This window comes from Leptinotarsa decemlineata, unplaced genomic scaffold (assembly GCF_025532065.1).
Source record: "Leptinotarsa decemlineata unplaced genomic scaffold, Ldec_3_MD MMD2_tig00001973_RagTag_RagTag, whole genome shotgun sequence".
Classification (NCBI taxonomy): Eukaryota; Metazoa; Arthropoda; class Insecta; order Coleoptera; family Chrysomelidae; genus Leptinotarsa; species Leptinotarsa decemlineata.
Genome location: NW_027412572.1, coordinates 2,693,752 through 2,714,384, shown reverse-complemented (window position 1 = coordinate 2,714,384; position 20,633 = coordinate 2,693,752). Strand labels below are relative to the sequence as shown.

Here is a 20,633-nt window from a genome sequence, read left to right as displayed (position 1 = left end):
ACTGTATTTTAACGACTTAGTAAATATTACAACCGACGGTTCTTTCACAATCTTTGCTGATGACACTACCATTCTATGGTACGATAAAGACGCTGATAACTTGCACTCAAAAATAGTTTTAGGGATTACAAAGATCAAAGAGTGGTGCGATGCTAACTTATTCTCCTTCAATATTAAAAAAAACTAACTGCGTATCATTCCACTGTGCTTTGCCGGATATCCCTCTGGGTGATGGTGCAATAAGAAATAATGCATGTAATAAGTTTCTAGGGGTGCATATGGATGGGGAACTAAACTTCCAGCATCATGTTAGACAGCTAGGTTCCAGGATCGCCTTGGGTGGTTATGCACTAGGCATCGTTGTAAATGAAGTAGGTACAGCGACAGCAATGCAGGTTTATCATGCCTTGATCGAATCGCACATTCGATATGGAATCGCTTTCTGGGGAGTCTGTAATCAAGTACATTTTAGCTCAATCTTTGTTCTTCAAAAACGTGCAATTCGCTATCTTTGTAAGGTGGCTCCCAGGGTATCTTGTAAAGAACTATTCAAAACTCGTAAGTTGTTAACTCTGCCCTCATTGTTCATTCTCGAAATTGCCTGTCTAGTATATAAAAACAAAACACTTTACAAGTTCGCTGATGGAATCACCCGCCAGAGAAATGACATAAAACTTCCAATCCCAAAAATAAATTTAATAAAAAATTCATGCATATATAACGCTGCCAAAATATTCAATCATCTGCCAAGAGAAGTAAAACATTCTGAAACATATGCTGTGTTCAGAAAAAAATTGAAAACTTCTCTTCTGGATCTGGCTTTATATAGTATTACGGATTTTTTTGAGACAGTGTTCACTGACGTCTAACATCAGCTCAGTATGTTATATGTGTTATTTAATTTATTTATTTTAATACTTAGTTATAACCAATTGAAAATTAAATCAATTGATAGTCCTATATTTTATTGACAATATCATGTGAACCATGATATATAAAGTTTTATGAATGTCTACACTTTGTCGATAAGATTATTGTATCTTCAGACAATAAAGTATATTTATTATTATTATTATCATCATCAATGCTCGATGTAGAATGGTTGAAACATGATGATTTTAATAGTTCGGACTTCCACTGTCTAATATGATATAATGATTTGAAATAACAAATAAAATTAAAACATTAAAATGAATAGCTAAAATTAACAACGATATTAGGCAGTAAAATGTGAAATGAAATTACACTAAAATAAAAATAAGCAAAAATCTGAAAACCTGAAGAACAAATTCTTTACGCAAGATGAGGGACTGCCAATGGGATCGCCATTTTCACCGGTTATAGCCAACATATATATGGAGTGGTTTGAAACTCTGGCCATTGAAGAAGCCTTCAAAAAACCCCGAGTCTAGTTGAGAAACGTTGACAACACCTTCATAATATGGAACCATGGGTATACAGAACTAAAAACGTTCCGTCACCTTCAACAGTGGAGAAGGAAATCCACAACGAATTACCATTATTAGACGTATTGGTGAAGAGGACCGACATTAAGTGGGAACGTTGTCTTGACCCACGATTGTTTTATCGTGAGTATGAATGCTCAATGCACACAAGAATCACAATAACTCTTGTGAAAAGATAGGATAAGAAAAATAACTGTTAGGATGTACTGTAGACAAGACAAGATTTAATTCTAACTGCAATGTTTCACATCGGTAGGTATTTTAGAGAAGGAGTCAGATTGGTCTTTGGAGGGATAAACAAAGAAACAAAGGTTTGGATTAACATAAGTAGGAGAGATCATAATAGCGGGTAATTCCCAAGATAAGGGATACAAGGAATAATTAAGGAATAACAAATGTACGGGTTGCTTGAGAAAAGATATTTGGGAATATTGAATTTTATGAACATAAGTGGATTAGAAAGACCCGTAAATTTGAGACCAACTGGGAAACCCAGATTATGAATAATGAAAAATTAAATAACTTAAACAAGATTAGTTAACAATACATAAAATAAAAATAATGCCATAAAACATTCTGTTTTGTTGTACAAATTTTAGAGCTGGCAAATCTAGGCTAAATACTAAAAAATTAAGATTCACTTGAAAAACGATAATTTTGATAGTGAAATTTTGAGACCGAACAAACGTGTATACGAAAAACCCGCTCACACGGGACAGTATCTGAACCACGTTGCGTACAGCGTTGCCACTAGTTGTAATAAATATCTAACACTATACAGAAAATAATGAATTTTTACTGATCAGTAATCAGGAAATGTATAAGTATTACTCATTACAAGCTCATTACTGATTTTTGTCATAAATAATACCGTTTAATCGTACTAGTATTGTGTATTATCTATAATTTGCCACAACCTACAACTCTACTGCTTACTATATTTTGATTCTGCTATAAACTGGTAACGTAAAATTTAGATATGACAACGCGCTTTACTCTCAATCATTATTGGTTTTACTATAGAGCGTATATCGTATGATAACGCTGAGATCTCTATGAATTAGTGCTAGGAGTATACTTAATATATATTATCATCTTAAATTGCTCTGTAAATGGTTGTTACTGTTGGCAATAAATGCTTTATTATTATTATAAATGCTTTATTATTATATAATGTACCCTTGTTCATCTGTCCAATAGCTGAGGTGCGTGAACTCGTACCCAAGCTCAAGTGTCGGTCGGGGTGGGTCCACGAGATCAATTTTATTAGATTTTCCTGAGTTGATTTTAATGGGCGCCACTAGTTATCAATGAGCCAGGCTTAACTAGTAGACTACCCAAAATAATCAGGTATGAAAAGACAAATCGGAACGATATAAAGATGATTAACAATTATATTACAATAATAAACAGGTTACGCGTATCAGTACAAAAGAAAGGACTGCACCTTAACATCTAATATGCAGGGTGTTCCTTAAACACATGCTAATATTTAAGGAGGTAATTCCTAGATCCATTTCAAGAAAAAAACTTCCTATGGACGTATGTCCTAAACGCCTTAACTTTTGAGATACAGGGTGGCAAAGTTTTCAAAAATAATCAGTTTTTCAATAATAACTGAGATAATTTTGTACACATCTTTGGCATATTTGGTACATATGTTCCATGCCTCAAGGCGCATTTTCTGATGTACACAAATTTGTATTTTTTCAAACAGTGGCATCCCTACGGGTTTCGCATTGAATATTTTTGGGGAAAAAGTACTACGCCAATGCTTTCTTTTCAAAATAAAATCATTTTTAAAATCCTCGTTTATTTTTGAGAAAATTTGATCTCCTGGTATTTCTTTGTCCGACGCATGATTTTCACTCAAACAAATAAAAATCGACAGAAAGCAAATTAAGAAATTAGATCAATTCTAAAATGAATGAGAATCTGAAAATTGCTTCATAACGCATTACCAATTCCCTAATAATATTTGAAAACATAATTTGCAAAAAAATAAATTTTTTACAAAAACGAGTTTTATTTTATTTTGTGACAGTAAGTCTAAACGAATAGCACAAATTTGTTAATTAGTAATAATACCAAAACTGATTATAAAAATTGTTGGAAGTGGCCACCTGCACTTAGTATACATGCTTCCGCCTTTCTACGCATGGAATTACGCACCCGTTCAAATATTCCCGGCGTATTTCGTATAGTTTCATACGAGGCAACTATTCGCTCTCTTAAATCTTCTAAAGTATTAACGGGAGTTTTATGCACAAGAGTTTTGAGGTGACCCCACAAAAAAATCTAAACTGTTGAGATCGGGGGATCTTGCTGGCCATTGCTGAGGTCCTCCGCGACCTATCCAACGATTAGGATAAACTGTATTTAAATGGTTTTGGACAATTACACTGAAATGAGCAGGGGCGCCATCGTGCATGTACCATATTCGATTCCTTAACGCAAGTGGCACATCTTCCAATAACCCAGGTAAGTCTTCTTCGAGAAAGTGTAAATAAGAACGACCATCAAGGCGTCCTGGTAGAAAAAATGGGCCTATTAGATGATCACCTATAATTCCTGCCCATACATTAACCGAAAATTGGTGTTGGAAATGGGTTTCGGTTATTGCATGGGGATTTTCTTCAGTCCACACATGATTGTTATGGAAATTTTGAATGGCATTCCGACAAAAATTTGCTTCGTTTGTGAACAAAATTTGTGTCTCAAACTGCGGATTTAGTGCAATACTTTGTAGATACCACTGACTGAAGTTCACACGCTGTGGAAAATCTCTGGGGAGTAATGCCTGCACTCTTGAAATATGGTATGGGTTTAACAAAAAGTCAACCAAAATACGCCAAACAATTTGATGACAAATATCCAGAGTTCTAGCGATCTTCCTCGTACTCGTCTCAGGATGTTCCTCAATTTCTTGCAGCACCGCTTCCTCAATTTCAGGAGTTCTTACTACACGAGGTCTACCTTCTGGAGTCCCTTTCTTGAAACTACCAGTTTCCCCAAGTCGACGATGAATATTTGAAAAGGTTCGGCTATCTGGTAAGGCATGACTAGGATATCTTTCCTGATAAATGCGCCTGGCTTCTGTTGCATTACCATCGGCAAGGCCATATACGTAATGCATTTGCGCCATTTCCGCATTCGTATAATTTACCGTATTTACTGATATTCAGAAAAACAGCGGACTACCAAAATAACTTCAATAACACTTCAAAATCAATCAAAACGCGCTGTGACAGTTTTTAACACCAACACCTTACTTTAAACCAACATCAATATTAGCTACTGACGTTTGTACATACAGAGAATTCGTTTTTTATTGCTATGGTGGGTACGCTGTTTTTTCTGCTTTTAATCTTTAAAAGAAATCACATATCGACAAACTCCATATTTCCAAAAGGTGCAGTAAATAAATTGTGCTACACGTCATTTATTCCAGGATAACTAAATTTATGTTTTCAAAAATTATTAAGCGGTGCTGCGTTATGACGTAATTTTAATTGAGAACAGTGCATCTGACAACAAACAAATACCTTTAAGATCCTCAATTATTTTGCAACAAATCTGATCTCTTAGTTTGCTTTCAGTCGAGGCACGATACCGCATCAGATTTTTAAGGAATTTATCCTTAAGTAAAGCGATTTTTAATTTTTTGAGCGAAAACCATACGTCGGACAAAGTAAACCCAACAAATCAAATGTGCTCAAAAATGTATGGAGATTTTAAAAATAATTTTTAATTTAAGATAAAGCAGTGGCGTAGTATTTTTTTCGCCAAAAATATACATTTCAAAACTCGTACGTACGCCACTGGCAGAGAAAATTAAGAAAATTGTACATCAGAAAATGCGCCTTGAGGCATGGAACATATGTACCAAATATGCCAAAGATGTCTACAAAATTATCTCAGTTATTATTAAAAAACTGATTATTTTTGAAAACTTTGCCACCCTGTATCTCAAAAGTTACGGCGTTTAGGACATACGTCCATAGGACGTTTTTTCCTTAAAATGGGTCTAAGAATTACCTCCTTAAATATTAGCATGTGTTTAAGGAAAACCCTGTATATTTACTTACAACAAAAAGGCAAAACAAACTCAGTTAACGCGCCACAGTGACGTCACGTTGTCGCTTACACGTTACCTTTTAGGAACAAAACACATAATACATTCTTTTTTAAGAAGAACGTCGTTGAAATTCTCTTCTATTTTATTTGTATTGTCCTTTCTTAAATTAACGGATCAGAGGGGTTAAATAAAATGGTATCGACTAATAATTCAATAGACCTGAAAGACCATTTCAAAACTTGCAATTTGAATAAGTCAGCACTCCTAACAACTATGAGTTCTACAGTTTTCTCCGGAGAATTCAGATGGGAAATTGAATTGAGAGCTACCCATTTCACTTGCCCAAGACAGCAATATTGCATGTAGTGAAAATTGGAAATGAAATAAGTGACGAACTGATTGTACAAATTGGTATACCACAGGGGACAGTTTTGGGGCCAATACTTTTTCTCATTTACATTAACAGTATAACAAAAATTAACAATTTCGAAGGTGATATAATATGCTATGCCGATGATACTGATCTAATTTTTACAGGAACATCTTGGAATGAAATAAGGGAGACAGTAGAAACAAATTTACAAAAAATATACATGTGGTTGAATAATTCTAAACTATCACTGAATGTAAATAAGACAAAGTATCTAACCTTCTCCCCTACACTTCGTGATCAACCCAAAAACTACGAAATGAAAATGCATATACCGCTCTGTGATAATCAAGGTAGTTGTAACTGTCAGACCATAGAACATACTACATCTATAAATTACCTCGGAGTTATACTAGATCAGCACCTAAAATGGACAGAACATATCAACTTTGTTACAAAAAGGCTCAGAGTAACAATGCACACATTTCATGAACTACATGACATACTATCAAAAAAAATCTTATAATACTCTATAACTCTCTCGTCGAATCTATAATAAAATATTGTATTCCTGCTTGGGGTGGAACATTCAAAAATGCTATTAGCCCGTTACAAACTGCCCAAAACATTCTATTAAAAATTATCTTTGAAAAAAATAAACTATTTTCAACAAGAGAGTTATATCGAGAAACCAACATGTTAAATATTCATTCGCTATACGCTTATCACTGCCTAATAAGAATGTTCTATAAACGAGCAGATTTTGCGCAGACACATTCAAGAGAAACTCGTTCAAAAATGAACCAGGACGTAAAAATTGAATTCTTCAACAAAACAGTCACCCAAAATTCTTTCTTCTTTCATGGTCCAAAAATATTTAACATCTTACCAAAAAATATAAAAGATATTACATCCTTCAAACGATTCAAAAAAGAAGCAAAAAAGTATGTATATAATCATCCAGAAAAATTTGCAATTTTATAATGTAATAAATACTTACCTTTAATTGTTCCTATATATTGTGTATCTAGGCTCTTCACATACACTACCGGAAACTTACACACCAAGTTTGAGGTTAGGTTATACCCCAATCGAAATGTTCAAATTAATTGTCCAGTCTCTTTCGAATGCTAATTTTGGAATTTTAAAATGATATGTATATACAGGGTGTCCCTGGACTTCCTCTTTTCCTCTCGGGAATGTATAGATGGGGTCAAAATATCACCAGTACTTCATATAACTTTTTTTCCTAAAAGTCTTCGTAACCAAGTTACGGGCCCTCGAAGTTACAAAATGAAAAATGTTTTTCTTTGATAATTTTTCAAGTGAATATTCAAAATCATCCAAATTTTGGTAATTGACTAAACAAATGAATTCCTTCGATGAGCTTTCATGCAGGAGTCAGTTGTTTTGCTACAAAGTCAGGAACGGACTACCCCCGATGGTCCACACCCCAAAACTTTGAAATGACAGATATTTTTCAATATTTTTCAACAAAATAAGGTTACTTGGACAATTTTATGAATAAAAGTACTCGTGTGGAAAGTCGATCGGAGCAACGAGTCTTGATAAAAATGTAGTTCTACTCGACGACATCAAACCCGCTCGTCCACCATTATTTGAAATGAATAATTATCAAAGCAAAAATAATAATGATAACGTTAATTCAACAACATTTATAACAGGAATAATACAAAGTATGCTAAAATGAAGTCGTAAACAAAAAGTACAGTACCTATATGGAAGTTTAAGTCACAATTGTGATAGCAGATATTTTTTCAAAAGAAATATCAAGTTCTGTAGATTCGTGGTGTTTTTAAACTAACAAGCTACTCTACTATGAAATATCGAATTCATTCCATATTTTGTATGTACATAATACGTGTGGAATAATCACGTTTCGTGTTGATCAGTTATCTGAATCTCATGAAACTCAACATTCGAATGTTTCAAATTCTTCTTCACAGCAGAACTGTTGAGGAGTTTCACTGATAATTATAATTTTATGGGAGAAATTCTTTAACACGAATCTAAATTTAGCTGAAAAAACGCACATCGGAAAAAATATTTACTATACTAATAAAAAGCAAACGAATGAACTACAAAAACGGCTGCACATGATCAGGTGAAAAATATCCAGGGAATAATATTTCTTTCACAGATGTTGACAAAAAAACCTTTTAGAAAGTTTTGATAAAAAATGAGAAACTGGAATGCGATTTTGTTTTGTTGAGTGGTGCGTTGTCATATGACTATCATTGTATTGTCAATATTCTATAGGATATTTTGAATTTTTTTGATATGGCCGAACAGTTTACATTCAATGAATATGCAGATATGCATGTATTTTATGGACGAGCATTTTGTAATGCTGCAGAAGCTCGTCGTCTGTATTCCGAGCATTTTCCCAATGGAACGGTACCGTCAAGAGAACGTGTCGATCGCAGCTTGAGGGAGACAGGTATGTAATAATTGATAATTAATTTGAGCACGTTGTTTTATTTCGATATTATTGTAGGTACAGTTTTGCCAAAACGAGGTGGTGAGGGCGCTCCTAGGACTGTACGTACCGTTGTATTGGAGGAAAATATTTTGGAAGCCGTCGCTGATGATCCTTCAATGAGCATCAGAAATCTATCAGAACAGTTCCATACATCCAAGTCCACTATTCATAGAATAATTAGGGAACAACTGCTCCACCCATTTCACATCCAGAAGGTACATGCCATGACACCTCAAGATTTTCCAGCACGACTGGAATATGCCAATTGGTTCATGGATAGGCAAAGAGAGGATATGACTTTTATTAATCGAGTTTTATTCACTGATGAAGCAGGTTTCAGTAGAGATGGAGTTATCAACTCTCATAATCTCCATATATGGGCCGAAGAAAATCCCCATGGGATATTGCAAACCAAACACCAACGGAAATTCAACGTGAATGTTTGGGCTGGTATCATAGGAAACCATCTTATAGGACCATTCGTTCTACAGGACCGATTGAATGGAGAACGTTATTTGGAGTTCATTCAGAACGATTTGAATGGACTTTTGGAACATGTTCCATTGCAAACCCGAAGAGATATGTGGTTTATGCATGATGGCGCTCCTCCTCATTTTAGTTTGATTGTGCGTGACCATCTGAACCATATTTTCCACAATAGATGGATTGGTAGAGGTGGGCCATATTCATGGCCATCGTGGTCTCCGGATTTAAATCCATTGGATTTCTTTCTGTGGGGGCATCTGAAAAGCCTTGTTTACGCTACACCTATTCACACAAGAGATTCATTGTTGAATAGAATAACATTACATTGTGAAGCCATACGAAACGTCCCTGGAATGCTATTTCAAGTACAGAGAGGGTGTCTTCGCAGACTAAGAAAATGTACAGAGAGAGAGAAGGTGGTCATATCGAGCAGTTTCTGTAGCGGATTTTTCATTTCTGTTTGCTCTTGAGGCTCTTGAGTTTCGTTAGTTAAACGTGTTTGCATTATAAAAATTCGTTATGAACATTTTACCTATCATTTCCATTTTCCTTAAAAACTAATATTTTCGAATAATGGTAGACATCTCAGGATAAATGTTGTTGAATTAACGTTATCATTATTATTTCTGCTTTGATAATTATTCATTTCAAATAATGGTGGACGAGCGGGTTTGATGTCGTCGAGTGAAACTACATTTTTATCAAGACTCGTTGCTCCGATCGACTTTCTACACGAGTACTTTTATTCATAAAATTGTCCAAGTAACCTTATTTTGTTGAAAAATATTGAAAAATATCTGTCATTTCAAAGTTTTGGGGTGTGGACCATCGGGGGTAGTCCGTTCCTGACTTTGTAGCAAAACAACTGACTCCTGCATGAAAGCTCATCGAAGGAATTCATTTGTTTAGTCAATTACCAAAATTTGGATGATTTTGAATATTCACTTGAAAAGTTATCAAAGAAAAACATTTTTCATTTTGTAACTTCGAGGGCCCGTTACTTGGTAACGAAGGATTTTAGGAAAAAAAGTTATATGAAGTGCTGGGTATTATTTTGACCCCATCTATACATTCCCGAGAGGAAAAGAGGAAGTCCAGGGACACCCTGTATAATCATCCAGAAAAATTTGCAATTTTATAATGTAATAAATACTTACCTTTAATTGTTCCTATATATTGTGTATCTAGGCTCTTCACATACACTACCGGAAACTTACAATAATACCACACCAAGTTTGAGGTTAGGTTATACCCCAATCGAAATGTTCAAATTGTCCAGTCTCTTTCGAATACTAATTTTGGAATTTTAAAATGATATGTATATATATGTATAATCATAAATAATGTAAGTGAACTGCATATGCCGTCTGAATACAATTACATAAGACATACAATTGTACGAATGACATTCTGATTTAGACATCACAAAACACGCTATAATAGCCTAGCGTGAGTCTAATTCAGTGAGTCATTTAAAAAAAAATATTGAACTGACCTATGTTAGTGAACTTGAGAATTCAATGAAAAACTTGAGATCGGTTTTTTATGGCTAGAAGCTACATGAAAATGATTTTTTGAAATTTTTATCTGATATTCTTCGAAAAATTGTTATAAACAAATGCTTTGTGTGTGTATAGATGTTGAATTCTGCCATTTGTTAGGATAGGTTAGTATGTCTTGTACTGAGAATAGTTATTATTATTAATAGAAGCAAATGGCTACTTCATTAACTTCCACATCAAGTTCGATCAGGAATAGTGGAACCCTCTTGAGGGCCCTTACGTCCACAAAACCTCTCGTATCCAAAATAAGTAACAAAGGAAAAGCCCCAACTGCTTATACAGCATTTTATCCACCTTGTAGTGAATATTATTGGCGAAAAGCTCTTCCTAATGTCGCTTTGAAATGCTTCTCTCCACAGATATTAGACTCTTCCACAACCAGGAGCAGAGACAACGATGAAAACCAATTCCTTCTTAACGTTGAAGCACTCAATTAACTATAATAAGCCACATTCTACTCCTACATAACGTTCCTACTCGAGTTCTCACTTCAGTGCCCTTCATGGCCCACCCTGTATTCATTTTTCAATGAAACTACCTTCTAACGGCGAACCTTGCGAGCAAGCTGTCGCCTCCAAAAATGTCGCCTCCAAAAATGTCGCCTACCGGCAATGGCGCAAAGATACCAGTGCCGAAAACCGAATTAGGTTACTCGCAACATCTGCAAACTTAGGTTAAAAGAAAGCAGAGAACTTCACAATCCGAGAATTAGGGATAAACTGCTTGCCAATTTTGACGGGTCTAGATCCTTCTGGTCCGGAGCTAAATCTGTTAATCAGAACTTTACAAAATCCACAATTCCACCAGTAACACAAGCAGATGGTTCCATTGCAACAACAGCCATAGAAAAATCAAATCTACTAGCTAAACAATTTGCGTCCCACTCCGCAGTCTATTTTCTGGGGAAGGTACCACCAACTATTTCCACACTAGAATCCACAATGCCGGAAATTACTTTTCGACAACGCAACGTCTAGTCAGGCGAATTTTGAAACGGCTTAATATCAACAAGGCGTCTCGTCCTGATGAAGTGCCCGTCATCGTACTTAAAAAGTGCGCAAATTAACTCGCACCAGTGGAGACGCAATCACCTTCGTGAACAATTATTATGCAGAGAAAAACGCCGAGTACTATTTGGACGGGTTATATAGTCTAGTTCACATGTATTTTTTTTTGTAACATTTTTCAGCCCTGTCCAAAAATTACGACCAAGGTGTCATTCGATTCGTATTTTTGCCTAGAAAGTTTGAGGAAAGGTCCGAAAACGCGCCGATAAAAATTACAAAAGTTATAAACAATTAAGTGAAAAAAAAGGGGCTTTAGTTTTTTCTTAATATTTCGGAAAATGTTCAAAATTTTGTAAATTTGAATAATGATTTGAAAAGATCAATGAATTTGCGTAAAAAAAGTCCCGACTCCCGAAACTGTGTCTTGATTATTTATAATTTTTACAGAGCCCTGAAAATAGACCCAAAAGCGGGTTGTCTGGCTTCCGCGCGCCTTTCGTCACTCTGACATAAAAACAAAAAAAATTATTTAAACATATTAAATGTAAATATTAAGGAATAAAAAAATTCATGTAATATTGGAATACATCAATAAACAATAATCCGCAGTCAAAAAATTTTTATCCCAATTTTAACGTTAATTATAAATTTGTTAATTGATAACTTTTTCTGAATTGAAAGTTAATATAAAAATCCCTATAATTATTAAACTAAAACCCTGGCATTCTTTTCCTTTGGTGAACTTATCATTAATAGCCAAAAAAATAGATTACCGTTGACAAAATAAAAAAAATGTTATTTTCTATTTTTTTATTGACAATTATATTTTATAAAAAGTACATTACAATTTTTTTTTTCATTTTTTTATTGTTTCAATGTCTCATGGCTAAGAACTAATTAATTTTTTTTTTATTTTTTACAGCTATTGTTAATGAATTTATTATAAACAAATACATTGTTTATAAGCAATTCGAATTTTTTTTTGCATTATGTTAATTGAAAAAAAATCATGATTTTTAGAAAAAAAATGGTTTCTTAAAAAATTTCTTTGTTGCTAAAAAATGCGTTTGTTAATCAACAATCGTTTTTTTCAACTAAATATTAAAATTAAGGAACCGTTTTTTTTTAAATCATAAATTCTATTGTTGTTTAAGGTTTTGAAAAATTTTTTTTGTTCTTTTTTCAATTGTTCATTTAAAAAAATTGTTATAAACAAATTTTTTTTATTTATTTATTTTTTTTCAATACTTTGTTCTATAATAAAAGTAACTATGTGTTTTTTTTATTTATTCTATTTTTTATAAAACTTTTAATATTGTGATACCTTGATACTTGTCTTTTTCATTCGCAGCGAATTATGCTGGCCTTGTACGGTCAGTTCGATACTAATTCAACATCAGGCCAGTGTCGTGTTTCTCGATTCTTAATTATGATTGCGAAATCAAAGACTGCGATCCTTCACAGTCTTTAGCAACTTTACCTCCAACAACAATAGCAACACATTTACACTCATTTAGGACGTATTACCAAGTTCAGTTTTGGATTGGTAATTATAATTTGAATCCGGAAGATTTGGATCAAATCTGAAACAATGTTCCTGCCGATAAAAACAACGGAAAAACTGGCGCCTGACGACTTACTTAAGCTGGTTAATTGTGCCTGCATAAAAGAGTGTAATAATCGATGTGGATGTAAAAAAGCTGGGCTTCCTTGCTCATCTTTATGCAAAAATTGTAAAGGTGAAACATGTTCTAACAATACAAGGCCATCACTTGATGATGACAATGATGATACTGATATCATGATCGGTCGATTAAATGCTATCGATAGTAATCCCGATGGAAATGAAGACGACCTTAATGATTATCAAGATTTTCCAGTAGGAGTTCAAGAATACTGTGAACCGATACTTAAAGAAGTCGAAGAGGAGGAAGTTCAAGGAACATCACGACAAGAAAATACAGAAGAAACCACAGATGATGAGCCACCGCCACTAAAACGATCTAAAAGATAAAAAAAAATAAACATTATAAAAAAACTTTTAACTGTACTGAACATGATTTAATAAATTTTAAAATAATTTTCAGTATGTTTTTGATTTAGTAAATTTCCTGAAAACTTGAAATTTTTCTTTTCTTTTAATAAATAACGATCAATAGTTAAATAAATAATAGGACTACAACTTTAGTAAAAGGCTTAAATTGTTAATAAATTCATAATGAACAAAAAAGACTTGAAGCATATTTGTCATAACTGCAATAGTTTAAAAGTTATTATAATTATAAAAGCGAAGGAGCGAATGAAAAAGACAAGTATCAAGGTATCACAATATTAAAAGTTTTATAAAAAATAGAATAAATTAAAAAAATACATAGTTACTTTTATTATAGAACAGAGTATTAAAAAAAAATTAAAAAATGTTTATAAAATTTTTTTATAAACAATTGAAAAAAGAATGAAAAAAAGTTTTTTCGAAACCTTAAAGAACTATAGAATTTATGATTTAAAAAAAAACGGTTCCTTAATTTCAATATTTAGTTGCAAAAAACGATTGTTAATTAACAAACGCATTTTTTAGTAGCAAAGACATTTTTTAAGAAACCATTTTTTTTCTAAAAATCATGATTTTTTCAATTAACATGATGCAAAAAAAAGTTTTCGAATCGCTTATAAACAATGTTTTTATTTATAATAAATTTATTAACAATAGCTGTAAAAAACTGAAAAAAAAATAGTATTAATTAGTTTTTAGCCATGAGACATTGAAACAATAAAAAAATTGTAATGTATTTTTTATAAAATTATAATTTTTAATTGTAAATAAAAAAATAGAAAATAACAATTTTTTTATTTTGGCAACGGTAATCTATTTTTTTGCCTATTAAGGAGAACTTCACCAAAGGAAAAAAATGCCAGGGTTTCAGTTTAATAATTATAGGGATTTTTATATTAACTTTCAATTCAGAAAAAGTTATTAATTAACAAATTTGTAATGAACATTAAAATTGGGATAAAAATTTTTTGACTGCGGATTATTGTTTATTGATGTATCCCAACATCACATGAATTTTTTCATTCCGTAATATTTACATTCAATATGTTTAAATATTTTTTTGTTTTTATGTCAGAGTGACGAAAGGCGCGCGGAAGCCAGACTACCCGCTTTTGGCTCTATTTTCTGGGCGATATAAAAATTATAAATAATCGAGATACAGTTTCGGGAGTCGGGACTTTTTTACGCAAATTCATTGATCTTTTCAAATCTTTTTTCAAATTTCCAAAATTTTGAAAATTTTCCTAGATATTAAGAAAAAACTAAACCCTATTTTTTTTTTATTTAATTGTTTATAACTTTTGTAATTTTTATCGGCGCGTTTTCGGACCTTTCCTTAAACTTTCTAGGCAAAAATACGAATCGAATGACACCTTGGTCGTAATTTTTGGACAGGGCTGAAAAATGTCACCAAAAAGAGCTAAATCGAGTACATGTGAACCAGACTAATAGAGTTTGGAGCATCACTGGGAGGAGTGTGTAGAGTTGAAACGAGATTATGTTGGAAAATGAAAAAAAAATTGAAAAAATATCTTGTATCTTTGTTCGGTTGGAAACTTTCCAGACTACCCTCGTACTTCTGCCCATCAATAAAAAAGATATTTTTTTCTCTTTGAATAAACATTTTCACCGAAACATGCATTATTTCTCTCTCTCTCTCTCTCTCCGTCATTTATTTTCTGCAGGATGAGGGGAAATCGTAAATGGTTGGATAATAATAATGGATGAGTTCAATCATTTCATTTATACTCTCTGACCTCGTCAGCTCCTCTACGTATGAAACCGATCAAGTGTAAACGCACTTGATCGGTTTCATACGTAGAGAATACGTAGGAAAAATGTCCTGGCAGCCTGGCTGGCTTACAGAGTTGCTAGACAGAAACGAAACAGAGCCGTTATCAGGAAGTGAGTTTACGTTTTAGGAAAACGCAAGAACCTGTCGATTGTCGCATGAAGAGGGGGGGGCTCTTTATGGGTATTTTTGACTTCGCTACTTCCACTTCCAAGCGAGGGTAACAATCATTCAAAATATACAGTGTGGATGTTAATACATTCCCCGCTTAACTTTTGAACGGGGCAAGATTTTGAAGTCGGAGAAACTTTGCATGAAAAAGAATCATTTGAAGTACTTTTTGACCAAAAAGCCGGCAGCAGGAGGTAGCATATCTTATGAGGATCTAAAAGTGATTTCCAATTGTGGTGAAAGTAACCAGATTCAATTCAATACCGCGAGAACCCAGGCATCGGTGTTCTACAAGTAGATAAATGTCTCCGAATCGGATAATAATAATGTCAGGTCGAACAATTCCGCTTTCTGCTTTGATAAGTTTTTTGCTCGTCGTCACACTTAAAAAGTGCGCAAATGAACTCGCACCAGAGTTTTGTAGACTTTCCAACCTGTCTTATAAGAAAGGGGTTTTTCCGTCTTGTTGGAAGATTGATCGCGTTCAGCATATTCCCAAAAAGGGCAAGAAAACTCTTCCAAATAACTATAGATCAGTCGCTTTGCTATCAGTCATAAAAAAATTATGGAGAAACTCGTAAACCACCATATCCTCAAATATTTGAAATGCTTCAACATTTTGAGCGATCATCAATATGGCTTTCGGAAACAAATATCAACAGGCGACCCATTATCGTATGTCACCCATATTTGGAATAACCCAATCGGGAAACATGGAGAGTCAAGAGCTGTTACGCTTGAATAGAAAAGATCAATGAATTTGCTTAAAAAAAAGTCCCGACTCCCGAAACTGTATCTCGATTAATTATAATTTTTACAGAGGCCTGAAAATAGAGCCAAAAGCGGGTAGTCTGGCTTCCGCGCGTCTTTCGTCACTCTGACGTAAAAACAAAAAAAAATATTTTAACATATTAAATGTAAATATTAAGGAATGAAAAAATTCATGTAATGTTGGGATACATCAATAAACAATAATCCGCAGTCAAAACATTTTTATCCCATTTTTAACGTTAATAATAAATTTGTTAATCAATAACTTTTTATGAATTGAAAGTTAATATAAAAATCCCTATAATTATTAAACTAAAACCCTGGCAGTTTTTTCCTTTGGTGAAGTTATCCTTAATAGGCAAAAAAATAGATTACCGTTGCCAAAATAAAAAAATTGTTGTTTTCTATTTTTTTATTAACAATTGAAAATTATAATTTTATAAAAATACATTACAAATTTTTTATTTTTTATTGTTTCAATGTCTCATGGCTAAAATCTAATTGATATATTTTTTTAATTGTTTAATCCTATTGTTAATAAATTTATTATAAACAAATACATTGTTTATAAGCAATTCGAAATTTTTTTTTGCATTATGTTAATTGAAAAAATTCATGATTTTTAGAAAAAAAAATGGTTTCTCAAAAAATTTCTTTGTTGTTACAAAATGCGTTTGTTAATTAACAATCGTTTTTTGCAACTAAATATTAAAATTAAGAAACCGTTTTTCTTAATCATAAATTCTATTGTTCTTTAAGGTTTTGGAAAAACTTTTTTTTAAATCTTTTTTTAATTGTTCATAAAAAAAATTGTTATAAACAATTTTTTTTTAATTTTTTTTTCAATAATTTGTTCTATAATAAAAGTGACTATGTGTTATTTTTATTTATTCTATTTTTTATAAAACTTTTAATATTGTGATACCTTGATACTTGTCTCTTTCATTCGCTCCTTCGCTTTTATAATTATAATAACTTTTAAACTATTGCAGTTATGACAAATATGCTTCAAGTCTTTTTTGTTCATTATGAATTTATTGACAATATAAGCATTTTACTAAAGTTGAGTCCTATTATTTATTTAATTATTGATCGTTATTTATTAAAAAAAGAAAAATTTCAAGTTTTCAGGGAATTTACTAAATCAAAAACATACTGAAAGTTATTTTTAAAATTTATTAAATCATGTTTAGTACAGTTGAAAGTTTTTTTATAATTTTTATTATTTTTTTTTGTAATCTTTTAAATCGTTTTAGTGGCGGTGGCTCATCATCTGTGGTTTCTTCTGTATTTTCTTGTCGTGATGTTCCTTGAACCTCCTCCTCTTCGACTTCTTTAAGTATCGGTTCGCAGTATTCTTGAACTCCTACTGGAAAATCTTGATAATCATTCCATCGGGATTACTATCGATAACATTTAATCGACCGATCATGATATCGGTATCATCATTGTCATCATCAAGTGATGGCCTTGTACTGTTAGAACATGTTTCACCTTTACAATTTTTTCAGGAAAAAAGTGTATTCGTAGTAAGATGGTAGTCTTGATCACGAATCTGAAGGAATTTTGAGCCTATTTTGCCCCTAATATGTTTTACCGTAAAATGGGGTGTTCCATCGCGAGTAGCGGACAGTGTATATCACTTTGGCCAACCGTATTCAGGTGGTAGGTGCATTTTGAGCATTTCCATCAGTCCTGAGAGTTTCATCGTTCCACCTCGAATATTACGGAAGATACGGGGGTGTTTCCATAAGAAGTGAGACAAATTCAGACTTTTCGGGACTGAAATTTTTTCAGGAAAAAAGTGTATTCGTAGTAAGATAATAGTCCTGATCATGAATCTGAAGTAATTTTGAGCCTATTTTGCCCCTAATATGTTTTCGTAAAAATGGGGTGTTCCATCGCGAGTGGCGGACAGTGTATATCACTTTGGCCAACCCCATTCAGGTGGTAGGTGCATTTTGAGCATTTCCATCAGTCCTGAGAGTTTCATCGTTCCACCTCGAATATTACGGAAGATACGGGGGTGTTTCCATAAGAAGTGAGACAAATTCAGATTTTTCGGTACTGAAATTTTTTCAGGAAAAAAGTGTATTCGTAGTAAGATAATAGTCCTGATCACGAATCTGAAGTAATTTTGAGCCTATTTTGCCCCTAATATGTTTTACCGTAAAAATGGGGTGTTCCATCGCGAGTGGCGGACAGTGTATATCAATTTGGCCAACCGTATTCAGGTGGTAGGTGCATTTTGAGCATTTCCATCAGTCCTGAGAGTTTCATCGTTCCACCTCGAATATTACGGAAGATACGGGGGTGTTTCCATGAGAACTGAGACACACTGTATACCTTAATATCTTGACATCTTTCCTACACAAACAATTTTATAGTTATTTATGTATCAAGGGAATTAGGAGGGCCTTAATTACCGATGGCAAAGTTTGCGTCCCGAGGGCCTCTGGCCCGAGGGACAGCAATTGCCTGAGGTTATTAAGGCTCATTAATTCCCGTGGTACATAGATAATTTTATTTCTGACCGATTTCAATAAAATTTTGTTCATTTTTGAAACGGAAAAATGTACCAATTCATTACCTTCCCGGTATATTTGAATCAGGTACCGTTGATTATAGTAGAGTTTTCTTGTTGCTAGGTTGTTGCTATGTTACTTGTTTATAAACAGAACTTTGTTATCAAGCTGTGTTTGCGGTGAAAACGTGTTTTCTACCCCAAATATAATGGAGGATATTTTGAAAAAAGCTGAACAAGCAAGAGAATCATTAATTCCATCGAAAAGTGAAGCCGTATACCAAAAAGAATACAAGATATATCTGGACTGGCTGACACGGAAAAATGTTATGCCAAAAGATGTCACTGAAACTGTATTTCTGGCATATTTTCAAGAACTGGTAAGGAATTTTCTATGTTTTTCGGTAGATTTGGTAGTAATTGTGTTTATTCGTTTCAGTCAGAAACGTATAGTCCGAATTCTTTATGGACTAAATGGTCAATGCTAAAATCGATGGTGACTATACATGAGAAACGAGATATCACCAAGTTCAATGAACTACAGGCTTTTTTGAAACGGAAGAGTAAGAGTTATAAGCCGAAAAAATCTGCTGTTTTATCTCCTAAAGATGTTATCAGATTCCTAAAGGACGCTCCTAATGATATTCATTTATTGCATAAGGTAATTTCTTTCTTATTTTCCTTTTTGTGTGTATTTATTTCCTTTTTTTGTTTTAGGTTGTTTTGATTATGGGTTATTTTGGAGGATGCAGAAGTCAGGAACTTTTGAATATGAAGATATCGGATATAGAGGACCGGGATTCCGTTATGGTAGTGAACGTACCGGAAAGTAAAACTGGTGTATCGAAGAAATTTACAGTTGTGGATGAAAAAGAGTTCTCCGCTTTGCCTTTATTAAGACTTTATATGTCTTTGCGTCCTAAAGGTATTGAACGATTTTTTTTGAGCTTCTGACAAAATAAATGTACATCTCAGCCAATTGGAAAAAACATGTTTGGGAAAATCCCCAGCAAAATCGCAATGTATTTAGGATTGCCAAACTCATCTTCCTATACGGGACATTGCCTTCGTCGCACTTGTGCTACTGCTCTAGCCAATGCAGGAGCAACTATGACTAACTTAAAAAGACACGGAGGTTGGAAAAGTTCCACGGTGGCGGAGGGGTATTTGGAGGATAGCATCGAATTGAGAAATAAAACGGCGCGTATGTTGTCTACTTTGTCATCAGAAGAGGCAGGTACCTCGACTGTAGTGAACAGAAGCTCCAGCCATACAAAAGAAGAAATTGTTTCCAGTGGCGGAAGTAATTTTCAGGGAACATTTCAAAATTGTACATTTATTATTTGTAATGACGTGAATAAATAAAATATGGTTCAGTTTTCATTTCTATTTATTTTTACTTGTGAAAGGTAGAGGGAATTATAAAATCTATAATGTCCCAAGGGAGTTATGACCCTCTTTATTGATAGCGTAACTATGACGATATAAGCTTATAATATCCCGGTCAGAAATAAAATTATATATATTATCCTTCCTTGCACTCAAGCAGTTCACTGCTTCGTAAGTTCTTGTTTTGTTTCATTCATATATTGTCCAAATGCATTGTATTGATACCTCAATCAGAAAGTGAATAAAATTATTATTATTGAAATACGTCAATAAGAATTTTTGTTCTTCAGACAATAACAAATGTTTCTCTCCCTCTTCGTAAGGGGAGATATCAATGACCTTACTCACTTAGGCGTGTCATTCAAGGCAGTTAAGTCCAGCAATGCATTTGTGATTCAGCCTAGCAAACTTATGAGACCTATGGCGGGTCGAAACAGCGCTGGTGTTGAATCATAAAACAT

At 33.4% G+C, this 20,633-nt stretch overlaps 2 protein-coding genes and 1 long non-coding RNA gene across 4 annotated transcripts in view; 2 read left to right on the top strand and 1 right to left on the bottom strand.

Annotated features, from left to right (window-relative positions):
* Positions 1 to 20,633, top strand: part of LOC141482812 (integral membrane protein 2A) — a 79,354-nt gene that overhangs the window by 16,147 nt on the left and 42,574 nt on the right. The gene's annotated exons all lie outside the window — the stretch shown is intronic.
* LOC141482815 (uncharacterized) lies at positions 18,765 to 20,163 on the bottom strand. The gene is made up of 2 exons (XR_012465735.1): positions 20,041 to 20,163; positions 18,765 to 19,370 (listed from the first exon to the last, which is right to left on the bottom strand). It is a non-coding gene; the product is annotated as an uncharacterized lncRNA (long non-coding RNA).
* On the top strand, positions 18,993 to 20,166 carry LOC141482814 (uncharacterized). Its single transcript, XM_074176675.1, has 3 exons — positions 18,993 to 19,163; positions 19,223 to 19,444; positions 19,501 to 20,166. The coding sequence occupies exons 1-3, from the start codon at positions 18,993 to 18,995 to the stop codon at positions 19,735 to 19,737; spliced, it is 630 nt and encodes a 209-aa protein (XP_074032776.1). The 3' UTR covers positions 19,738 to 20,166.

Excerpts from the sequence above, each read along its gene's own strand:
- LOC141482814 (XM_074176675.1), top strand. The coding sequence starts at position 18,993 with ATGGAGGATATTTTGAAAAAAGCTGAACAAGCAAGAGAATCATTAATT. Across the intron at positions 19,164-19,222 it reads TGGCATATTTTCAAGAACTG|TCAGAAACGTATAGTCCGAA; the intron begins GTAAGGAATTTT and ends TATTCGTTTCAG. Across the intron at positions 19,445-19,500 it reads ATATTCATTTATTGCATAAG|GTTGTTTTGATTATGGGTTA; the intron begins GTAATTTCTTTC and ends TTTTTGTTTTAG.